At 39.0% G+C, this 22265-nt stretch overlaps 1 protein-coding gene and 1 long non-coding RNA gene across 7 annotated transcripts in view; one reads left to right on the top strand and one right to left on the bottom strand.

The window, feature by feature from the left end:
- The window catches only part of RASGRP1 (RAS guanyl releasing protein 1), a 40128-nt gene extending 23753 nt beyond the window's left edge, over window positions 1–16375 (bottom strand). For 3 of the 5 annotated variants that reach the window (XR_006177796.1, XR_006177799.1, XM_042865340.1), the window contains exons 1-2: window positions 16097–16375; window positions 13886–14055 (exon numbers count right to left, since the gene is read on the bottom strand). Coding sequence is in view for 1 of the 5 variants with exons in the window: in XM_042865340.1 (XP_042721274.1) it covers window positions 13886–14055; window positions 16097–16128 (202 nt within the window). In the remaining 4 variants the exon portion in view is untranslated. Of the gene's footprint in view, window positions 1–312; window positions 1895–4363; window positions 4380–13885; window positions 14056–16096 lie in introns of those variants that run through there. The other 2 variants (XR_006177801.1, XR_006177800.1) reach the window with 2 other exon arrangements.
- LOC122176668 overlaps window positions 16208–22265 on the top strand; it is a 15461-nt gene continuing 9403 nt past the window's right edge. The window contains exons 1-3 of one of the 2 annotated variants that reach the window (XR_006177806.1): window positions 16208–16353; window positions 17136–17428; window positions 19402–19466. This is a non-coding gene — a long non-coding RNA (uncharacterized LOC122176668). Of the gene's footprint in view, window positions 16354–16847; window positions 17429–19401; window positions 19467–22265 lie in introns of both variants that reach the window. The other variant, XR_006177804.1, reaches the window with a different exon arrangement.

Below are 22265 nucleotides of genomic sequence, written 5' to 3'. Positions count from 1 at the left end.
CAGGGGTAACCAACGCATACTCTGTGGTGGACCTAAACATCCTAATGCATTTCCTTGAACGGTGCATTACAAGGATTTAACTTGAAGGAGGTTTTTAGACTAGATCTATCTTGTGGGCTTTGTGGGTGCTTCTTTCCCATATTAGGAAAAGATCAAGGACATTAAATGTATTAATGTTTTATGAAGTTTCCATTTCTCTTACACATTTTAACTACTGGATCTGTTAATATTAACAAATGGTGGTTTTGCACTGGCTGCCCTGAGACAAAATAGGTAACTTGAAATAGAATTCTATGTCCTTTCAAAACTTACCTTTTTGCATCATTTCCTCTACTAAGACAAATGTAGTTACCACCTGAAACAAGAACAGCATGCAGAAGCAATGCATGATAGCACAAAAAGAAAGAGGTAGGTGAAAACAGCAGATCTGCAGTGTATGAAGTGGTATCTACTACAAGAGGGGGAAAAAGCCATTTTTTAGACTACACAATATAGTAAAAAGGAATATTAAACTCATCCCATTCATAAAACAATATAATTCATGTTAGCCACTGAGAAACAATTTCCATGTCCTTATACAGGTGGGTAACACACATGAAGAGGACCCCAAAGCCAAGGCCTTTCCTGCCAAACAATACATTAGATCTGTAGTAGAACTAAAAGCGCAGCTTCCTCCTGATTTATTTCCTACTACTCACTCAACAATAGTTCTTACTCTCCCCAAAAGCTTTCTCTTCCCTTTATCAGTGCAATAACCTCTCACTCATGCTTACAGCAGGTAACACAAAATATACTGTTCCTGAGTCCAGGCTGATTGGCCAGAAAGTGAAAGCCATCAACCAAATGCTAGGTTCACACTGCTACCTGCACCAATCTGGATGTCTCCCTTCAACATATTCAATTCTCTAGAGATCCTGATCTTTCCATCATCAAACAGACTAATTTAATTATTTCATGCAGAGTAGATGTAATTCGGTAGGAAGGTGATTCAGAATGACCTAAGCCTGTAGTTTACAAGGAAGTTACTGTTTAAGCTCTCATTTTGAGCCCTTAGCAGCAGAGGATGTGCTGGATATCTATCATGCACTGATGTAGATATTCTGGAAATGGTATGTATAGTTTGCAATACTATACATGCAGCAAAATACATACAGGAAAATCAATATGATGGACAGATAGACCCTCAGGAAAGGCAAGTAGAAAATTCCTGATCAGTAGATTGTGGCATCAACCCACTCAGCATTATTATACCAGAACAGAAACTTTATATATCAAGTCATCTTTGACAATGAATGTGAGAGACCACTTTCTGTAGTTACAGCTACATCATAAGAGGCAATTCTGCTTATAGCCTCAGTCTAATATACTGACAGAGGCAGCAATGAAGAGTTAGGAGAATAAGTTGCACTTGACTCCCATTTGGAGCTAGCAAAAAACCTCCTGTGAACAGTTACAGTCAATGTAGAATTTAAAGCAGAGCATTCAAAACATAACATCCAAACCATCCTGTACCTACAGAAAGAAAGATCATAAAATTCCAGGAGACCAATCTCTGTAGTGTTATTCTATACTTTCACTAGAGTGACAGGTTTACTCTAACTGGAGCAGCTGCAGATACTTTTAGAGATGTGTGCTCTTTACCAATCCTTCCAGATTTGTTTTCAGATCTTAACTGAGTTTCACAGTCATGATAGTGCATTCACTACTCGAGAAATACAGAGCACTTAGCTTAGCGTATGGTTCAACTAAGCTGATATGAAAGCATACAAATTCTCTGTTACCAACTACAGGCACATCCTTAAAAGTCTAGGGCCTTTTGGTAGTAACGTGGAAGAGCTACACTGTAGACTGTTTTCCTTTCAAGGAATAGGTACATAGTTGGCATCAATCATTATTTTGAAGTATAAATCTAGTTTCCCACAAAGTCACAGATGGGGAACTAGTCCTTTGCTATAAATACAATTAATATATTCCCTATTAACTATCCACAGTTCTTTGTAGAGATGAGAGAAGCAGGCTGCTGCTTATACTGGAAAACAGTTGGGTCAGGGCTCTTGAGCAATGACATAAGAAAATGCAGTCAGATGAAGACAGATTGGGAAAGACTACTGACCAGGAAAAAAAAAAAAAAAAAAAGGCATTGATAATACAGAAGTTCAAGTAATAGATCAATATGAAATAAAAATTGACATTGGTGAATAAGCATCCAGGTCGTGCTTCAAAAAAATTTCTTCATCTGTCTTTTGATTTTTATTGTAAGTTCCTAGTTTTAAAGCAGAAACCAAAGTTTATACTCATGTTCTCGCATAATTTAATTTATTACTTACAGAATATTTCTGTTCTTAATGGAATATAAATAGCTTAGGCATTAAAACAGCTGCTGTGTAAGTTTTGCTGGAGAAATATGGAATTTGCAAATAAAGCCTGGGACATCAGGAATCATAATGTTTATTAAATTCTCTAGAATTTGTCTTATTATTCCAAATGTTTTTAAGAAGACTAAAATGCTTTTAAATATAGCACACAGAGGTCCATACCAAATTTTACAAAATAGAATGGCTCAGGTTGGAAGGGACTCCAAGGTCCAACCCCCCTGCTACAGGCAGATCCACCGACTCCGACTTCCAGATTTGGTACTAGCCAAGGCTATACAGGGCTCCATCCAAGCTGATCTTGAACACCTCTAGGGATGGAGCATCCACAGCTTCTCTGGGCAGCTTGTTCCCATACCTCACCAGTCTTTTTATGAAGAAGTTCACCCTGACATCTAATCTAAACCTTCCCTTCTTGAGCTTAAAACTATTCCCCTTTGTTCTATTGCTAGTACAATACTTGCTACCCAAGCAAAAAGCTTATTCCCCTCCTGTTTATAAACCCATTTTAAGTACTGGAAGGCTGCAAAAAGGTCTCCTAGCAGCCTTCTCTTCTCCACGCTGAACAAGCTCAGTTCCCTCAGTCTGCCTTCGTAGAGGAGGTGCTCCAGCTCTCTAGTCATCTTTGTGGCCCTCTGGACCCTCCCCAACAGATTCATGTCCTCCCTGTATTGGTGGCCTCACACCAGGATGCAATGGTTCAGTTAGGGCCTCATGAGGGCAGAGTAGAGAGGAACAGTCACCTCCCTGCCCCTACTGGCCACCCCTCTTCTGATGGGGCCCTTCATCCAACAGATTTTTTTTAACCAGAAAAGCAGTTCTGTATATACTTAACTTGAAAGCCAAAATAGTTATCTGCATGTATATAATTGTGTACAGCTATTTTTAAATCATCTGCTTTTCAGAAGTGTTTAATATGGATTACCTTCAGCTGACAAAGACAGTCTGTCTATCTCAACAGTTTCTATCTGTGCATATTCCAGGCTTCTACCATAAGTATTACATGGCACCATGCTTCCAATTGAACTTAGATCTTCTTTAACGATGTTTTAAATACTTTTTTTCTGCACTGTAAAGGTGTGGGGAAAAAACAGCACATGCTACCTAATATTAGTGGTTAGGTCAACACGCTTATTTTCTCACCCAACAGAAGTGAATTTATGCTTTAAAACATCCAGATCCAGCTACCTCACATCAGAGGTGGATGTAGTTAAAGTAAAGAGTAATTATTTTGCACTCAATGAAACAGTACTAAACTTCAAGCTATCCATTCCTACCCTGCGCCCATGACTAAAAGGCTTAATCTGAACTAGGAAAAGCTTTGTTTTTTAGTACATCACAAGTACAAAACATGCACTGCAGACAAAAGTCTTATCAGTTCCCAGTACAGCTCAGCACAAAGTAGCAGACCTGTATGAGATTGTAGCAGCAGATAATTTTACAAATCACTATTATCAAATATTTAATGTAACCTTCCTGCCAAATCTATAAAAGAAATGCTTTTTACGTGAGTACACTATTAATGAATAATGTTAGTAAAGAGAAAAACATCAGGTCTGATTCTTCTATTTGTACTGCATAAATTCCTAATTCAATAAAAGCTAAAAATTGACCTTCAGTGTGAAGAGATTCCAGCTCAGTTTCAGAGCTGCCACTGACCAGCAGGCAATTTCTTTTCAGAGAGCTGACCTGCCAAACATAACTGTGTGTAAGGAAGTTACAAAAGCTATGGTAAACTATCTTTGTGCAAATAGGGAAGGTGATTATGGGGTTTTCCTGACTCACTTGGGAGAGTCTCTCTGAATGCCTCTACAGCATTCTCTTGAACCTCCACAAGGTTTGGTTTTTTTTTTTGTTTTTTTTTTGTTTAAGTCTGAGACTCATTTTGATTTCCGTTTGTATATGTGTTTCTAACCACATACTCTGCTGAGCAAAAACCGGAGCGACTACTAAACAAAGTAGCATGGGTGTGTTTCAGTTAGTTGATTTACCTTAATAGAGTGCTGCAAAATACTTCATAAGCCTTAGATTTGTTTCGCTGCAGAAAAATATAAATAGTCTGTAAGGTACAATTTTTTTTCTCCTGTAAATGCCCTTAAGATGTTTTAATAAAAGTTCTCTGAAGCAAACAAGGTAGTAGGAACTGAATATACTTTTCCAGTCTTTAACTACATGCATGAGAATACAAAGAAATACAGAACTGAATACTTTATTTAAACAGCAACACAAGGTCACTTGAATTTACAGTTACCAGAGTTCCATTTCATAGGTGAGAATCAGAAAACACAAAAGTAAGAACATCCTAACCTAGGTCTATCAGCCATTCTTATGCATGATCCAACTGGTTGCTTCCTCCAATCTGTGATTTAAATATAACTGAACTATCACTTCTTTCTGGAATAATTATAAGAATATAAGTATCCAAAAGCTAATAAGGCATTAAGAGCAAACTACCTATTTTTCACTACAACCCCAAGCTTATGGTAAATGCACTCACTAGGAAACGTTCTATAGGCAGTACCATGGTCCTGAGACCTTCCTACATATGAATGCAATTCTAAAGCAACAGGAAGAATGCCAGGAAGATCTTGAGCTGAATTTTGCAAGAAAGAAATTCGTTTTTCCTAGGTGTAAAAGGCATTTATCTTATAAGCATTTCTTTATCATCAGGTTCCAACTCTGTCATCTGGTGTACCATTTAAAAAGCATAAGAAGTGAATCATAGAACACTGATATCACATGATCAGTGACTAAACTACTAAGAATATGAATAATTTCTTGTAAGCTACCTGAAGTCTTCCAGTCACTATCAAACCTAACACCAAGAGCAACGCAACAACAAATCATCAGGCAATTGCCAAGCAGTCTTATTTAAGTGCAAAGCTGAAAGTCATTGGTTGCTATACTAGTATTCCATGTAGTATAGTATTCTGCAGAGTGGTGGTGTTTGTTCTTTTTTCTTGTTGTTTTGCTTTGTTTATTTGTTGGGATTTTTTTCCACATGATGTCTTTCAGAAATAGTATAAGTTAATTACAATGATCTTATGAAGATAGGCAAAAGAATTATTTCTAGATGCAGCAGAAAGCACCTGGAATCTTCAAGCTCTCCTATTTAAAATTAACTATACAAATAATGGCTGTCCCCAACATGCAGCAATGTGCTTGTAACCACTAAGTCACTCATATTTAAAAAAAAAAAAAAAAAAAAAATGATAGTACAAGAGGAAACTCCAAAATTAAAATGAGAACTCTGCTTTTTTTTTATAATTAATAATTTTTTTAATAATAAAAAAAATAATAATTTTTATAATTTCTGTACCAGTAACAGAACCCTAAACAAGTTAAACAGATTCTGGAAGAAACAGTATAAACTTGATGCTTCTCTAAGTCTACATCACACTTCAAGATACCTAGAGAATGGGAAGGAAAAAAAAGTTCTTCCACATACTCATTAACAATGCAGATTTGACCAAGGCACAAGCAAATCTAATATGCATCCAGGGCTACTCTCTGCTATGTGAGAGTAGAGAACATCGGGGAGTAAAAGCCTCAAGGGAAAGACATCAGCCTCTCAGAAACATCTTTTGGAGAACTACCTGTTGCAGAAAGCTCTGGGTGGGTAGTTCTTTGAAACGAAAACGAGAGGATAAACGTTCTCGTCAAAGGGAAATGGGATGATTTTGAGAAATTAAAATGTTCTTCAAGAGAAACCAAATGAAATGTGGGTGGAAAGTGTTCCATTAGCCTTGGAAATTCAAATCAAGTACAAAAAGTAAAATGTTAACACCCCCTCCATGCACTAATTTTCATTGTTCTATAGTATAGCTGAAGTATTGATTTTGGCAAATGAGAACTTTTTAATTGGTCTTTTTCTATAGAGCCTACCAATTGTAGTTTAAGTGTTTTTTTTCTTTTTTCAAAGCTATGAATCATATTACTGAAGGAGCCATGTGTAGTTTTTGAGCTACAGGCAACTCTTGAATAATTCAGGTGTAGTGCCTGGCAACACAACTGTGCCAGTCTAAGTGCTGGTGGATAAACAAATAAGACTTCTGGAATCAGAAAATTGAGCCCAGTATTGCTAGATAACCACTAAACTCAACTGCACGCTCAGCACTTACTCATCCTACAACTGCATTGTTTTTACAGTGATATTCTAACTACATGATTGATCCTGGGGCAGCCAATCATCAGATCTGAGGAAGCACGAAGTCAGCCACATCCAAAGGTTCAAACTACAACAAACCAGCAGACACCAAGTCTTTCCTCTCAGAGACCTCAAGATGTTACAGATAGATTAAGCCCCAGTTTCTGGCCTTAATTTTCATTGCTGACTCATACTCCTACCCTAAATCCTGTTATGAAATTCCTGACTTGTTTTCTCACATTTCTCTTCCTTACATATGTCAGCTTCCCAGTCTCTGGTCTAACTTCTAGATATATTTCTGGAATTAATGTTTATAGACTATGGTGACAAGCTATCTTCTAACTCATTAGATGGGGACGTGCCTTTGTTACATCCTGAGACAGGAACAGCCCTTATCAACCATAGACCAAGAACACAAGGTTTACCAAAAAAAAAAAAAAAAAAAAAACACAGAACAAACAAAGAAAAAAGACAACAATGCAGCTTCACTTACTTAAATTCACAAACTTAAATGTACCTAAACACCATTCATCATTATCAGAATCTACATACTGAAACTTAACATAGAAGAGAAGCTCTTGACATCTCGCGTTATGGTCTCTGCCAGAGGAGTTCCATATTTTAAAGGTTAACATGGCATGCCACTAAATGATCACAATAGGGCTGGCACTAGGCACTGGATTCTTAATATGATCTCTATATCTATTCAAGCATGACAGCTTCTGTGTTTGGGGATTCATGAAAGTCAGCCCCAATGCAAGCATAATCTGAGCAGCTGTAATGGGTGCTCTCCCATCTTTGCTTTCTCCCAGCTCTTGCACTTCCACATTCTGACCTCAGCAATGGAAGTGGGGGAAAAAAAAAAAACTAACGTTTAGAAAACTATCTTGGCTTTTCTTCTTAAGCATATATTATGTAATAGAAAGATCTATTGTACTGTGTAATATTTCAAGTGGAGTCCCTTCTTTCCCAGACTTATAAAAATGCAATGCAAAAAAGTATCTTAAAAAATGCAGCAAAATACTGACAGATTTCACACCAAAGCATACACAAACCAAACTAAGTAACAGAAAGTAAAATGCACGGGGAAGCCTAAAGAACAAGAAACTATTGCTTGCTTCTATTTCATACATACACTGAGGAGAAGAAAACAAACTCATAAATATTCTCAGTAGAATGAGCTCTTTTCTTATTGTATCTAAGTTTTGTGCACTGATAAATAGAACTTATATTGCTCTTCTGAGGTTACAATTAGAGGTTTGAAGATATAATTTTCTGTCATACTCCTGTGGTAAGCATTAGTAAGTGGGAGACTTTATAAAGCAAGTAGTCCGAGTTCTATGCATTTTCTTTTGTTATTTCATGACTTTGGACAACTATGTTGTAAAGACTGAAATCAAACTAGTTAATTAGAACCTTAAAGTATACACAATGAAATCTAAAAAGTTTCATTTCTTTGGGAAAAAATTCTACAGTCATCAGGTTAAAAAAAGAACCCATTTCAATCACAATTAACTTTAACAGCTAGCTAAATAGCACTTAGCATTCTACAGAACAGCAGCTACTCTTCTGCTCCCACAATGTCATTAATTGTTCATTAACATAGTTTCCATTGCCAAGCAACACTAGATTTTTCCTAACTGCATTTTACCAAATCACACACAATGATCAACAGAAGTACAGAATAATAAACTGTACAAATTTTAACGACTCTTTGGGAAACTAGAAACTTCAACATTCAATCTAGACTTTGGGGGCACATTTGTGTCGCCTGCAAGTTTGTGGAGCATGAGACAAAAAGAAATGAGTGACCAGGAAAAAGTTGCAGAAAAAACGTAAATGACAGAAGTTCTCTTTTGTGGGTATGTGTATGTCTTAAAAGACATATGCCTTAAAAGATACAACTGCATTCTAATTAGAATTCTTTGTTGTAGCTTGGTATTTGGTAAATTTTGAACAAAGATAATGACAAATTTGGTATTTGAGCTCTGATTGTATTATTAGTTACTCAATGTTGCATCTAGACTGGAAGAACGTACTTATGTTGGGAGCAAAGTAAGTTTTTCTTAGAAGGCGATCTAAGACGACAATTTTTTTGCACGATACTGATGCAAAAATGAGTAGTGGAAATACTAGGATGTCACATAACTATTAGTCTTCACTAATGCAGTTACTTTTATATTCTGGAAAATATTAACTATAATCAACTAGTACTTGTACAACCAGATCCTTTGCCAGATTTTTCAGTTCTATCATAGTAATTATGTGACATCTTTCATACAGATCAGTCCTGAAATGGTTTACTGAATTTCTAAGGTTTGTTTACAAACAGTCCCTTTATCCCACAGTGAGGAAACAAGCTGATTTAGCACTGATTAGACATTACAGAAAAATTTACATCATAATCTTACTATTATTATGACCATTAGAGGCTGCAAATTGTATTAAGTTCACATAAATTCTATTAGGAATGTTGCTAAACTATAAAGGTAGTATTTTAATGTATTTCAAAAATAGTAGCCATGGTTTTAAAACATTTTTTTAAAATATACTTTCCTTCCTATTGAAGATCCAGTATAAATAACTCCACTGCAGTTTTTCATATCTGAGCTTCCACCTAGAATTACATTACATAAAGTGTATTAATATACATGCACTCCAGGGGAAAAGAAATCTATTACTTTCCTGAAACTCTGTACCTACTTCTATCAAGAAATCAGAGACTCTGCATGGCAACAGACAGTTAAAAAGATGTTTCATTATTTCTTTTTTTCACTGTGCATACTCATCTTGCCTAGCAGTAACTGAAGTGCCTGAATTGTATGATAGCACAACTCTTCCATGTGCTACAGCATGCGTGCTTGCAACACTTAAATCTAAGAGATAATTACATAGCATCCTCCACTTGAAGGCTAAAGACATAAATACCTCCATGATATTAAAATTGTGTTATTTTAGTGAGTTCTTAGTTGGTTCATGATCCTCAGTTTTTTCAGTAAGACACAAATGTTTATATAAATTAGTACTGTCAAGTGTGCTCTTAGGATTGTTTGTTAGGTAGTTTTGAGTAAATTTTCAGTGCTTCACTGATAAAACAAGGAAATAGCAAAATGACACTATGCTGAAGATATATTTTGTCCCAGTTGCAAAAAAAAATTTAAACATTTGTAAAAAAATTAATTTAAGCAAATGTTTTGTGTGCAAGGGAAAGACCCTTTAACCCCATATGGCCTATAAGCCTTATTGCATGTTAAAACAGTTCACTGAATCTTTGAAAAGCATATTTTAAAAAAATAAGTACATGTCAATGTTATTCAATATAAGCATGAAAATATATGTAACATAGAATCATAGATTGGCTTGGGGCAGGCTTATCACCAGTCTCTAGCCTTCACCTGAGTATAGAACCACTGACCACAGCTCTCTGGCCACAGCCATCCAGGCAATTCCTTATCTGTTTAATGGTCTATCCTTCAAATCTCTTTCTCTCCAACTAGAGATGAGCATGTGATGTCAGACTGAGTTAAAGGTGTAGAAGTCCAGGTAGATTGTATCAGTTGTTCTTTCCTTGTCTTCCATTTATGTGGTAAGACAGAGCTTACAGACAAGGAAAACAAAGGTATCTTACATACACCTTTGCTAGAACAGAAATTTACTTACTAACAAACAGAAGTAACTATCAGTCTCACAGTAGCCTGGGAATAGCCAACGGTAAAAAGTATGAAGAACCATCTCTGGTGGAGAGATTCCAGTGAATCCAGCCCTTCTGCACAATACATTTTCAAGTCTTTTCAATCACCTTACACTACCCACTGCTCTTCCTCTCTATGCATTCCCCTCACATTGATTTCTTTTTATACTCCACTTCCCTATTACAACTTCTCTTTCTTTCCACGTAACCATTTTTTCATCTTTAGATTTTACTGTTGGCTCCACTTACATGCAATGCTTCTCTTTCTTTTCTATGTCAATCTAATGTGATTCATTCATTTGCACTCTGCAGCTCTTCTTGTCAATCTAGATCATAGCTGCAACAGTATCCTTTAGCTACTTGTCATGTTGAAAAGGTCTTTCAAGATGCATAAAATACTTGGAATAATTGCCCTATATAATCGCATTCTTCCTCTTCATACTGTTGAGAGTTGTTTCAAGTCTCTACAATTCTTCTAGACTTATCTCAGAACTTATGCTCCTTTCTAAGTTTTCTGCCTTCAATAGCTCATCACACTGTTTTTAATGAACTCTTGCTCCAACTCATGTCCTGGCTTTTCTATTGCTTTAATTTGTGGGAAATAACTTTTGGGTTCAGCCTACTCATCCTCATGCAATATTTCATGACACTTGAACTTATACTTTTAGTATCTCCTATTTTTGTTTTAAAAAATTGTGTTATTGAATAAGCACTGATGTAACACTTTCCACTCAGATATGCATAGGTCACTCCAAAAGCAATGTCTTTTAAATATGGAAATGGAAACTACAACAGGTACAAAAAGCACAATAACAATATTCGATAGAGCAAGTTCTCACACCCAAAACAGTAGTTTTCAACATAGCCACCACCACTGACTATTCACACTCACCAACCATTAACAAGAACCTGCATGCTTCACTCATAATAATCTGTATGATCATCCAGGACATGGCTTGCCTTTCACGTTGCTGCCTCCACTGCTGAAACACACCACCCACCACTTCACTGTGCTCTCATCTACTGTTTGGTCTGCATAAATGTTCAGCAAGTGTCAATGAATGTCAATGGGTGGAATCTTTTTCTGCATCAAGGAATTCAGTGCCACATCTCTGCTTCATACGTGCTTCCATGACAGCCACCATTGCGTCAGACTGCCTTCTCTGCTGCCATCTGCCACACAGCAACAACGTGTCATGGAATATTGGTGAGAAGGTTTAACCTCTATTGTCATACCACCAACATCCAAGTCTGACATCATAAGCCAACATAAGAAAACATGTTTTAGTACCATCTTCTATTCAGCACTTTCATAGATCCACAAAGAATATCACAAATTCCAAGATGCAATCTTTGCTCCTCACTTCAACTGTCAAATTGTAACGTGTCTTTAGTACAGGTTTTGGATTACCTCAGTTCTCTTGACAAACACTGTCTTTCTACAGACTATCCTAGAATCATTTACAACACTTTGGCAAAGTCTTTCATTCATTAGCTGAGATTCACACTTTCTCCTTATCTATACTGTACGTTTGTGGGTTAATCCTTAATACCATTTTAGCTAGGCCATCTTATGATATTCCCCATGCAAATGGCAGAAGGCTGCCGATCTCCCCTTATATGCCATTGTTGATAGCAGCCTCTCTTACACAGTATTTGCTTTTTCAAGCATTTCTAATTGAGTTCAGGAAAATAAATTTGGCTGCGTACTTTATATAAGAATTGTATTTGTAACTGTACACATAACATTAGCAAGTGCAGTATAGCATTAGCATAAAACAGTATGTGTTCACAAGCCTGACACACCGTCTTTACTATTATTTAACCCTTGACAGTAAATAAATCAAGGGCTTTTTCCAGAAAGCAAACTTAAAGTACAGTAAGAAAATCTGTGCTCAAGTCTTGGGAGATTCTGTGCTTTTGATACTGAAGTAAATCTTGCTCAGAACACAATAACAATTTCTGTAATAATATAAATCAGCATATTTGAAAATGACGATACAATTTTAATCTGAATAGAACTATTAGAATACAGGGTGGAAACTATTCTTAGACACTATGCATGGGAATAAACCTGCCTAATTATTCAATTTACATCAGCAACTATTCTTTTTGTACCTATTTTTTTCTGTTATGAATTGCCAAAAAGAGTCTAAATGCCAACAGTACATATCATGACTCTAGAAGTCCTAACTTAGTCTATGATTATGAGCACAGGCACACTGCTACTCACTTTGCTAGAGCTATGTACAACTTGTCAAAGTTCAAGAATTTACAGTAAACTTGATAATTGAAGTATGAAATCTTTTAGATATAATTCTGTCCATATATAGCTTAACTGGACAGGTTTCTTTTTCTGTCAACTTAGCCCTCATAGAACATGGATGCTTAGCAGTATAAAACTACATGCTGACATATATACTCTGAATATTAAAAAATTATTCAAATAAAACTAAAAAGTCAACAGTAGTCTCCCACTCAGTCTCCCATTGAATTTGAAACCAACATTCACAATAGTTTTACTAGATGTTGTATTTATAGTCCCTTTTTTCCTCCTTAAAAACATGAATATGAATAAATACCATAACAATATTATAACTATAAAATGGTCTTACATATGCTTTAGATGCCTTCTCACTTCCACTAAACCAAAACTTACAGATTAATCAACATTTTTTTAGGAACTGGGGCTTTTATAACTGTTATAAATGTTCTTTACCCAATAATGAACTGAATGAGAAAAAGAGACAGAAAGAAATGATAATTGCATGTTTTATTAACTTCTCTTAGATGTGCATTTCTCTACACACTGAATATAAGACCTTATGGTATATTAACATTAATGCATTTCCAATGGGTGTGAAGGATTAGTCACTGTTTATATAGTACTTGTTGCAGCACTTGATCAGCGCTCTGTTACTGTTTAACTGCTCAGATTAATTATTCTAGAGGTGAGTAGGCATTTGAGTGTGTTTAGCACCTAAGGACTACTCTGCAAGAAAACCTTGTAAGACTTTCAGAAAGACAGTGTTTCTAAACACTGAAAGAAGGTTTACAAGCAAATGCCTTATTTGCAAAATATTCAAAACCCTTTTGAGCACCTTCAGTACTAAAACACATATTATAAAAACCAAGCCCATTTAATAGTTAAAAAAATAAAATGAAAAGGAGGCTAAGGATACAGGGTTCGGGCAATAATCATCATTGTCCATGTATTATGATTCTTGCGGTAAAAAGCAACAACTGACAGGCTCAAAAAAGTATACAGATGCAACTTTTATTTGGATTCTTTATTGAGAGGCAACTTTAAATCTATATTGATAACATAAGTGGTAATCTAGTATTACTTCACTTACCTTATAAAAACAGCTCTGCTCATTTCAACATTTTTGTATTAAACATGTGAGATTTATTGCATATTATTGGATTATAAAGATTACTTTTTTTTTTTTCTGTTCCTTCAAGTATTGGTTTGGTGAATGCCAACATTGATCTCTTAGCATATATTACCTACATATTCACAAACCCATATGATGGCAGCGCTTACAGAATAGGTCATGTTCAGTTAAGCTTTTATACTTCGTTAATACATCAGTGTAATTCACTGGTAAATGGCTTAAAAGCAACTAGTATAGAAACACATTCACACCATTCAAAAAACCTCCAAATACTCACCAAAAGACTGAATACAGGTTTCAAGAAGGTCTTCCAAAGTCGCCCCTTTGGCTAAGTGCCCCAGAGGCACCATAGTGACTTGGGTAAGATTTGAATGGCTGTGACAGTGAGTGATCTGCTTCAGCTCAAGTGAGGATTCAGGGGCAGTGCTGCATCCCTGGGCAGGTTGCCTAGAAGAAAGCACAATAGTGAAGTAAGTACAAGGGTGAGTGACAAATTTTAAAGGACATGAAAGAGAAGGAGAGATTTAAAGGGCAATGAACTCCCTGTAGCTAGGTTAGTGAAAGACACAGCCCTCCCACTTGTAAGTGTACTTAAGAGTCTGCATGGTAAATGACATTTTTTTCCTGCTAAACACAGGTAGTAGAGCACAGTTACAGCACTCCGCGAATGATCTGTCAGATTGCCGCAAATCTTATTTCTCCGCGTGTTACATTTCCAATACTATATAAGCTACAAAACAGGAACATTGTTACGCAGTAATCTGCCACCACATGTTTGTGTGATCATAAAAATAAAGGAGAAAAAAAAAATAGCTTAATCTAACATTATTGGAAACACATTGTAACAAGACAGACCAGCTGCATTAATAGTGATTTTCCAAATGAAGTACCCAAATTATTAGTGCAACTTCACAGTGGAGCATTTCACAATTTAAAAAGAAAAAATAAAAATAAAAAAGGGAAAAAAAAAAAAGCTGGTGAGTTTTTATCCATTCTATATTATTAATTCCTACTAAATTGTTTTAAAAGTGCCTGCATGAGTGAATTACTAGTTTTATAAATAAACACATCTTTAAGAGATAAAAATGAAGAATGAACCTTGGCTTCGGCCAGTACTTTGCTCCTATTGCAATGCCTTAAGAGCATAAGAATGTACATTTACAGATAATATTAAGTGTTCATTGTTTGCATGCAAGCTCATCATTCTGTATGAAATATTAAAGAAGCACAGTGTTCTGATACATGTTCACGTGCAAATAACAGGAACTGATTCAAAATCTGACTTGAGAGCATGACGCTTGTCATTTGCAAAATGGCAACAGCCACTGTTGTTTCAGTGAAACTTTGGGTTCTTTTCAGAATCAATGTGCAGTCCACCATATTCCTAAGTAAGTTACTGCAGCTTCTTCATGTTGCTATCTTAAGCCTTCATATGACTTTCCTCAGACAGAACACTGCTGAAAACTTTATTAATAAACAGACAGCCCCAAGAAGAAAAGGCACAGAAATGTATCCAGTGTGCATAAGACAGACAGGCAGAGGTGGCGAGGATATCCTGTACTCCTGGATCAGTTTGGAAATAAAGATGCCTAATGAAGACAGATCAGACCCACCTAATCTCAGTGAGTTTCAGGCCTTAGCTTAAAATTTCTGACTCACTTTTCACGCTGGAAAAGTCATGAAACTGTAGATGAGGTAATTTGATGGCCCACACGGCCAGCAGAACCCAGACCTGACTGCAGAGGTAGGGGCCATCACTTAACTTTCCTGAAGCGAATCTGACACTGGCTATGCAAAGAATGTTCTGTTCCCTTCCCCTTTTCTCTAGATTTCCCCGTCACTGTGCGATCTGACTTCCTGTTCTCATATAAAAAAAGAGCAAGGCCTGCTTAGCTTTCAGGGTTCTCTTTTTGCAAGCTTAACCCTCACCCCTCCACACTTTATTCCAGCGGCTCTTTGGTGCAGGGCACGCTCAGAGTTGCAGCAGCAGATATGTTAGGTCTTGACAACAGTGTCAATACCGAGCAGTGAGCAGAAGGAAAACCATCCACGTCCTCCTCCAATAAGTTTACAACAATAACACCGTGGCCGACTTGGCAACGCTCCGCGGGTGACACATCCGAAACCGATCGCCACGTTAATTAGCGCGGATCCCCGCACAGCGGCTTTTCGGCGCGGAGAAGGCACTCGAAAAGCACGCCGGGCTCCACGGTACGCCGCTGGGACCGGGACGGAGCCGCCCGCAGCGCTGACAGCGGGACGACCCGCAGCCTCTAATCCCGTCGGCGGCACTGCTCAGGTAGCGGGGCCGCCTCTCCGGCTGCGCCGCACGCTCCGGTCGCGCCTTCAGGTTGCTCTCCGCACACGCGCCGCCCGCGCCCGCTCGGATGGGCGAGCCGCTGTCCCGTCCCGCCGCTTTGCCCTCTCTCCCAGCCCCACGGAGCCCCGCGCCCCTCTCGCCGCCTCGGCCCCCGCGCTGCCGACTCACTGAGTTTCTCTCTTCTTGCCCAAGGTTCCCATGCCGGCGCAAGTTTCGGCTCCGCGCGGCCGCAGGGAGCCGGACTGCTCGGGGCGGAGGGGACAGCGGGGAGGCCCCGCGCATCGCCCCCGTCCCGCTTCAGGAGAAGCCTTAGAGCGGCTCGAGCGGAGCAGCCGCCGCCCGTGACAAGCGCAGCGGAGATCTTATCGGCAGGAGGAAGTGCCGAGCTATCGCGCTGCTTTTCTCCGAACCGTCGGCTTTACCAGGTACCCCGAGGCGCTCCGCTGCTCGCGTGCGGCGCGGGCTCTCACCCGGGGCAGCCCAGGGGGCCGGACCTGCGGGTCACGCGTGCCTCGCCGCTCCCCACCCGCGTGGGGCTGCTGCCGGCACGCTGCGGGCGGTGAGGGCCCGCACGCGCCCCGCTCCTGCGCGCGCTGATTGGCTGTTCGGCGGCGGCGGCGGCGGAGGGCTGGGAAAGGGCCCTGGCGGCACGGACTCGCGTGGAAAACCCGGCGGGCGCCCGCGGGAGGCAGTTGCGAGGGAGGCGGCTGTGGTCTGGCCCCGGCCCGGTTCTGCCGGCGGTACGGCACGGGCGGCTGGGACAGAGGTGTGCGCTGCCGCAGGGCGGGCGCCGAGCTGAGATTCTTACATCGACAGTTACCGGTTTAAAGCACTTGCGCTCAGCTGCCACCTCTTACCGTCCTTCCAGCCTAACTGCTAGATTTCCTAAGCGCTTGCACTATTAATTGTCCCATTTCAGCCGTTTGTTCGTCTCACTTCAGAGAAGAAATGACCCGACAATAAAGCTGAAAGTCAAACTCAAAGGTGCTGTACTGAGAAACACGAGTACCTGAGCAGGAAAGTCAAAGGGCACCCAGGCTTTGTTGTTCTGAGAGCTCTGTTTGCATGTGGAAGTTACTTCAGCATCAAAATGCTATCATACCTCATGCTGAGATGAGGGTGGTTCTCATAAACTGTTTCTTTAGCTGGTAAGATTCAGATATTCTGAGTAATTCCTTGCCAGCAATCAGGACACATTTCTCTCCAGGTGTCCAAAATGACCAAATTCACCAAGGCCACAGCTTGCTGCCATTTCCTGAGGTTCATGGTGACTCTGGCTGTCACCACAGCTGTGTAAACCTGACTACAGACCTGCGAGTGGAAGGAAAACCCGGCATGCCTCTGGAAATCACCCCTGTGATTCACTGGGTGTCATTCCTCTGAGTAAGCATTGAGCTCATGTCCAGCTTGAAGATCACTGTGCTTTATGAAATACAAATACGTAATGTACATCCAAGACCACGAGTCATGTCTGCGATGTTCTCTGCAGCATCTATGTTGGTAAGCCAATATCCCTGCCTGCTTCTACTTTAGACAGGTATATCCCAGCTTTCTTTGCTTTTCTTTAATTGTAGTTCCCTTGAGTTCATGCACATGCATACACTCATAGACAAATGAGTACTCTCCAGCTTTTTTATCAGGAGTTAATCCATAAGGAATCTTACACAGCCTTATACAAAAATACATTTGCAATTTACCTGTACAACATCCTGATGTGCTGATCCATGAATGTAATATTCTCCAGGCGACATGCCCTCCTGTTGTGAAGTAGGTTAATACCTGGTCTGTGTCCAAACCAGGCTTGCTCTACTGAAGAGCAAGATAATTTTCTTTTTCTTCTCAGATCTGAAGTAGGCAACTACTTTACATTTAACTTGTGGTGTCATGCATGCATTCTTCCAGTAGCTTTCGCCTAGGCCCATTTTACTTATATCTCTGTGAAATCCCAGGTCGATTACAAAGGTACTCAAGTGTCCTGCTGGAATGGCGAGTGAGAAAGTTCCCTGGTGGTAACAGAGGGCCCTACAGGATGGTGGGGTCAGCAGACGTTGTTAGGAAGGCAAGCCAGATAATCCAGTGTGGGAAGCAGCTCCAGAGGAGAAAAGATTGCTAATACAACTGGAATGAAGGACAGCATATAGGAAGTATGAAAACCCTCTGCTGGATCAACTTACATTATGAAAACAAGTAGTAATCAAAATAATTGGGTTTAGTAAGTTCTCTTCAGTTAGAGCTGCTAGCAATTCTATGTGGAAAAAAAATAATAATTAAAAGGTGATAAACCAAAAGTGGGGCTATCATGTGTGATCAGCTTTTACAAATAGCCTCCCTACTGACAACATCATGTAAATGTGCTTCCCTATTATAACTGAAGTTTGTAGCTGTTAAAATGCCTCTTCTTAGCATGAAATTTTACCCGTGTTGCAGCTAGTAGAGCACTTCTAGTGTCTCGTTCCAAGCCTGGTTCAGGATATTAATCAGGGTTATCTAGAATTTTGATTGTTTTCACTACCTTACCAAAAGTTTCTATTCTTAGAAAGCTTCAATGTTAGTGAAGAATTTGATCTGATAACCCTACTGAGGTTATCAGACAATGGCAATTCCCTCTGCTGTTTTCCTCCTCCTGCAGCTTTGCCACAGGGGCCAGAGACGAAGTGTTGCCCTTTCTAAAGAAACATGATTGATAGCAGAGTTAGTATTTGTGACTTTACACTTGTGTCATGATAGGAGTATCTTCCTTCAGCAGTGCATGTTCTGGGACAACTCTCTGGACAACTATAGCTTTTTAAACAAAAGGGTGTGGCAGTAAAATTCATCCTTATGACTGCAGAATGAGACTCGAAAATATGAAACTGAAGCATTCAGAGAGTACATAGCAAATTAAGAGGGGTAAGAACTGACTGTTTTTAACACATGTTTTTTAAGTCATGTTGAGAAAGACTGCACTAATCTTGAGTGCTTTGCGTTGCCAATAATGTGACTGTGAGACTCCAGCTTTTTTGTTAGAACAGAAAATATGGAGAGCACCCAGTAGCATCTGGCTCCTTAAGTATAGAACCACAGGTTTCAATACATTATATGTTAAACAACTTTAAAAGTTAGTAGCTATGCTACTAATAAGTATAGCTATCTAATCTATATCGATACTGAGGTTTCTGAGGCTGTAAAGGCTGCTTCTGTTAAACACTTCAATGGCCAGTTGTCAATATTGAGCCCACTGAGGAATTCACTTACAGAAAGTCAGTGCAAATCAACTGACTCTTCTTGCATCTTGGGAGACCTTGAGCATATATAGGTCATCTTACTTTTAGAATTAAGGCTGTAAGGCAAACTAAATACAACTGTTTCTCTTTTATCTGTATGCCTTTAAACACAGTGAGTGGGGAGGGATGTATCAGTGAAAAAATGTGGAAATTTATATAAAGCACTGTTATACAATCATCCAATGCTTAATGGTGTCTATTTTGTTACAGGTATTTGCCAGTCATGAATTCCCCACCACCCTCAGTGAACAATTAGGCTGATGATTACAGCTGCTGTGAGTCATTTTGTCAGTTTGAATGCTAAAGGTCTGTGGGATGGACTGAATGATTCCAGTCCTACTAATGATCCATGTGGGTGTGAACATGCCACATGATGGAACGTCTGTGGTTTTGAGTCTTGGAAATTACAGAGAAGGCATAGTTTGTAGGTAAAAACAATATCTTCTATTAGACCAACTGGCAGTCAGAAAAAGCATGACTTGAAGAGGGTTTTTGCAAAGGACCACAGAAGCAAAAAAAAGAATAGGTTTGGAAGGGACCTCAGGTAGTATTTAGTCCAGCCTCCTGCTCAAAGCATGGCCAGCTGTGGGACCAGATCAGGCTGCTGAGTGCTTTATCCAGGTTACTCTTGAAAGCCTTGAAGTCCCTTGGAGAGCTGTGTAATCCAAAATTAGGAGATGGATTTGTCTCAGTGTGTGTATGGATGTTGATACTGCCTGAGCCTATAGAGCAAGATGCAATTCCCTTCACAAGCACTCCTGCTTCATTCAGATCCCAGTATGGATATGTATGTGGTAGGCAGGGGCACATAAAGAGGCACACTGGTGAAGGATATTTTCAGCAGCTTTTATTCCAGAAGTTAGATGGCATGTAATCATTAAGGAAGAAGGACTGTAGAAGTAAAGATTTGGTCTGGTGGATGAGATAGGTCTCAATTATCATTATTTATTTGTGCAGAAAATTTTCAAGCTACTGATGGACAAGTCTTGAACTTTCAACTGCAACTAACTAAAAGATAACTAAAGGGTTGAAACTGTTAGATATTTCTGGTTTTCATCTAGAAGACTTCAAAAGAATGGAGTAAAATTACTTGTTTAAGTAAGACCAGCTTGATAATATAGCAAAACATCAGGTCTAGTAAGCTAGGAAGTGCTATTAACTGGTAGAATTCTTCTGAATAGGACCACACTTGGTTTTGTGTGGCTTTGAGGCTCTGTCCTGAAAGTAACATCTTGGCCTTTCTATTGAGTAAACACTTCAATGTTTTCCTATTTAAAAGAATGCAATCAGCAAGCATTGATTGTCTGCCTACAAGTACAACTAAACTACCTTGCATCAATGTCCGGCCATTTCAGCAGTAGCCAACATCTTTGAGATATTATGATACAGTAACATTCAGTGAAACGTAATGATTTTACTAACTGAAATCTGTGTTCTGTACTGCTGAAACCAGAAATACACTTAATTCTGCCATACAAAGCCTGTTTGTACTGTGAGTCCAGGAGCAGTGTTTTCCTAATGTCTATTCCCTTACAGAAGTCCATAACAAAATTATTTTCCTTTACAGTCTTTCAGAATTAATGTATTTTATTAGTTTTGATTTAGGTCACCAGGACGCTCAGATGTAAATAAATTTATGAGTTGATTTTGATAAGAATTGCACAAAAACAAATCTCCTTCCCCATACCTCATATGCCCCTCACAAAACATGGTGCAGTGTCTTTTTTTTTTCCTTAAAATGTGTGTGAAATATGGATAAATGAGGTGAAAAACATCCGACACCTTTGAACAAACTACTATCCAGAAGTGGTGAGACTCAAAGCACAGAAAGGAAAAGTATAACAATACTACTAAGAATGCCTCTTTTAGTTCACCATCTGCTTAAAAGAACAAAACAGCTGCTTGAACAGGATGTAGATAACATCATCCCCTATGTCCCTTTGTAAACATTTTCCAAGGAGACAGTGATTAGCTACTTCCTTTACAGGATATCTCTTGGTCAGCACTAAGAAGAGAGACACAGTTTATTAGAAATATAGAAGTGAATTGTTTTAACCTTTTTAAAGTACTTTCACAGATAAATTGTTGTGGCTCAGACAGTACCTTTGAAAGCGTGACAGGATGAAAGTTGGGCTCAGTGAAATGTGGGTTCTTTGGTGTTTTGGCGGTGTGGTTTAATGTAATACTGTTTTTCAAATACCAACTCAAATTGCAGTGATCCTTTGAATAGGAAAGAAATGTAGATACATGATTTCCATCAGACTGAGCTGATTCAAAAGTTTCAAACGCAATGCACAAAATCTGATTTTGCTTTTGTGGAGCTGAAGGCCAGTATTAATGATTTTGCCCTCACTATTTGCCGTGGTAGGGATTGTGTGAAGAAGGAAGAGTGACAGATAAGGAGAAAGAAGTAATCACAGAGGTTTCACAGGATGTGGATGTTTTATGAATGGTATTTCTCTGCCCTTTGCTGCCTTTCTGATCTTATAAGCAGGGCAGAAAACATTTCCAAGGGGATTTTGCCCTGAAGTACAAGCTAGTGCTAATTTGAACTGAACACTGATTGAGTGATGAATGTAGGTGGACATAATGCAGTGTGTCAGTAAATTCCAGATTCCTCCAGACCATCTTTCCTTTTGTATTGCCTTAGGGGAAATGCTCTTTTCCCTTCCAACCTGGTTTTGCTTACTTCTCCCTCTTCTCCTCTTGGTCTGTTCAGTATGAAACAACTGAGGAAGAGTGGAAGCAAGAGAGCAGGAGAGAAAAAGCATCTTCTCGCAAACACACCCCAGCGCACTGTGGAGCTCTTGGTGCTGGGGATCAGCGGAACAGGGTTGTGAATAAAGGCAGAGTGGCTAAAGTTAATACCAGTGGTTGCCAAGGGCTTTCTGTCATCTGTTGTTATTGATACAAGAATTAATGGAAAGTTGGCCATTATAAAGAGAAGAGAAGAGAAGAGAAGAGAAGAGAAGAGAAGAGAAGAGAAGAGAAGAGAAGAGAAGAGAAGAGAAGAGAAGAGAAGAGAAGAGAAGAGAAGAGAAGAGAAGAGAAGAGAAGAGAAGAGAAGAGAAGAG

This window comes from Lagopus leucura, unplaced genomic scaffold (genome assembly GCF_019238085.1).
Source record: "Lagopus leucura isolate 7727_CA_CO unplaced genomic scaffold, USGS_WTPT01 Super-Scaffold_1, whole genome shotgun sequence".
NCBI classification, from domain to species: domain Eukaryota; kingdom Metazoa; phylum Chordata; class Aves; order Galliformes; family Phasianidae; genus Lagopus; species Lagopus leucura.
The sequence above is the reverse complement of the archived record's forward strand: the minus strand, read 5'-3'. Positions and strand labels throughout refer to the sequence as shown.